At 40.0% G+C, this 1,320-nt stretch overlaps 1 protein-coding gene across 1 annotated transcript in view; it reads right to left on the bottom strand.

The window, feature by feature from the left end:
* Position 1: 1 nt before the first annotated feature.
* The window catches only part of LOC109583183 (membrane-associated phosphatidylinositol transfer protein 1-like), a gene marked incomplete at its 3' end in the record, with an annotated part of 5,544 nt that continues 4,225 nt past the window's right edge, over positions 2-1,320 (bottom strand). Inside the window, exons 5-7 of the mRNA XM_019998418.1 lie at positions 895-1,084; positions 184-473; positions 2-62 (exon numbers count right to left, since the gene is read on the bottom strand). Coding sequence (XP_019853977.1) covers positions 2-62; positions 184-473; positions 895-1,084 — 541 coding nt within the window. The remainder of the gene's footprint in view (positions 63-183; positions 474-894; positions 1,085-1,320) is intronic.

The following is a 1,320-nucleotide window of genomic DNA, read 5'->3' as shown; positions in this document are numbered from 1 at the left end:
ATGAGGTGGTGCTGCTGACTGGGATTGAATACCTCTTCATTGGAGGAGCAGGAGCAACATCACTATAAAATTAATAATAATAATAATAATAATAAAGTATATTTCATCAAAAAATGACGAGGAGAGTACTCTGATATACATGTGCACATTCATGAGTTAATTTTTACATTGTACCTCCCTCACCTCATTGGTCTATTAGCAACAGTTCCCTCACCACCACCAGCACCACCAGGCCCTTCATCTTCCTCAATCTCTTCCCCTTCAGCCTCCCCTCCCTCAGCCTTCCCCAGTTTCCTCTGAAGTATTAGTTTAGTCTCTCGTTCAAGTCTCCGAATGTCGTCCATCGTAAGCCCCACCCACTCGTCTTGCCACGCCCAGGCCTGACGATGAGCTCGAAGCATAACACGCCTTAGACCATAGTCGTGAATGAAACGCTCAATCCTGGACTGGAGACCCCAGTAACGAAATTCTACCTATTGGAAGAAAAAGAGGGGAGGGAGAGAGAGGAGGGAAAGGGAGAGAGAGAGGGAGAGAGAGAGAGAGAGAGAGAGAGAGAGAGAGAGAGAGAAAGGGGAGAGAGGGAAAAGAGAAACCTAGATAGCCAGTATAATAATTGCATTCATGACTATTTAATTATATAATAAATACAATAATTAGCCTGACAGTGTGCTGGTAATTACAAACACCATAGCAATGATGTAATGGTAATTTGACACCAAAACACTTATTATTAAATCAATAAAATTACAATAATAATAATAATAATAATAATAATAATAATAATAATAATAATAATAATAAGAGAAATAAAAATTAACAAACATCCATACAATACTCTAAGCAGTAATTTGGACTATAATCATTTCAATTTCAAACATGAAAGATGTCACTTACTTTAATGAGTTTGTATGAGCACATTATGACTCCATTAGGAGGATTACTTATCCAGTTATCAGGCAAAGGCCCTCTACCAGTTTTATCACTAACATACAACGAGGGATCCTCTTCCTCCTTGTAGTCTGAGCCAACTAATGAATCATTTACTATATCAATGGTATCTAGAGAGGGAGAAAGAGAGGGGGGAGGGAGAGGGAGAGAGACAGAGAGACAGAGAGAGAGACAGAGAGACAGAGAGAGAGACTGATAGATGGAGATAGAGAGACATAGAGACAGAGACAGAGAGAGAGAGGGGGAGAGAGAGAGAGAGAGAGACAGAGAGACAGAGAGACAGAGAGAGAGAGAGGAGGGGGAAGAGTGAGTTACATGTACATGTATCATTGAGCAAATAAGTGTACATTATTTATTCGACTAACCTACATC

The sequence above is a fragment of the Amphimedon queenslandica genome, unplaced genomic scaffold (assembly GCF_000090795.2).
Source record: "Amphimedon queenslandica unplaced genomic scaffold, v1.1 AMPQUscaffold_13320, whole genome shotgun sequence".
Lineage (NCBI taxonomy): Eukaryota > Metazoa > Porifera > Demospongiae > Haplosclerida > Niphatidae > Amphimedon > Amphimedon queenslandica.
This window is presented reverse-complemented; position numbering and strand designations above follow the sequence as displayed.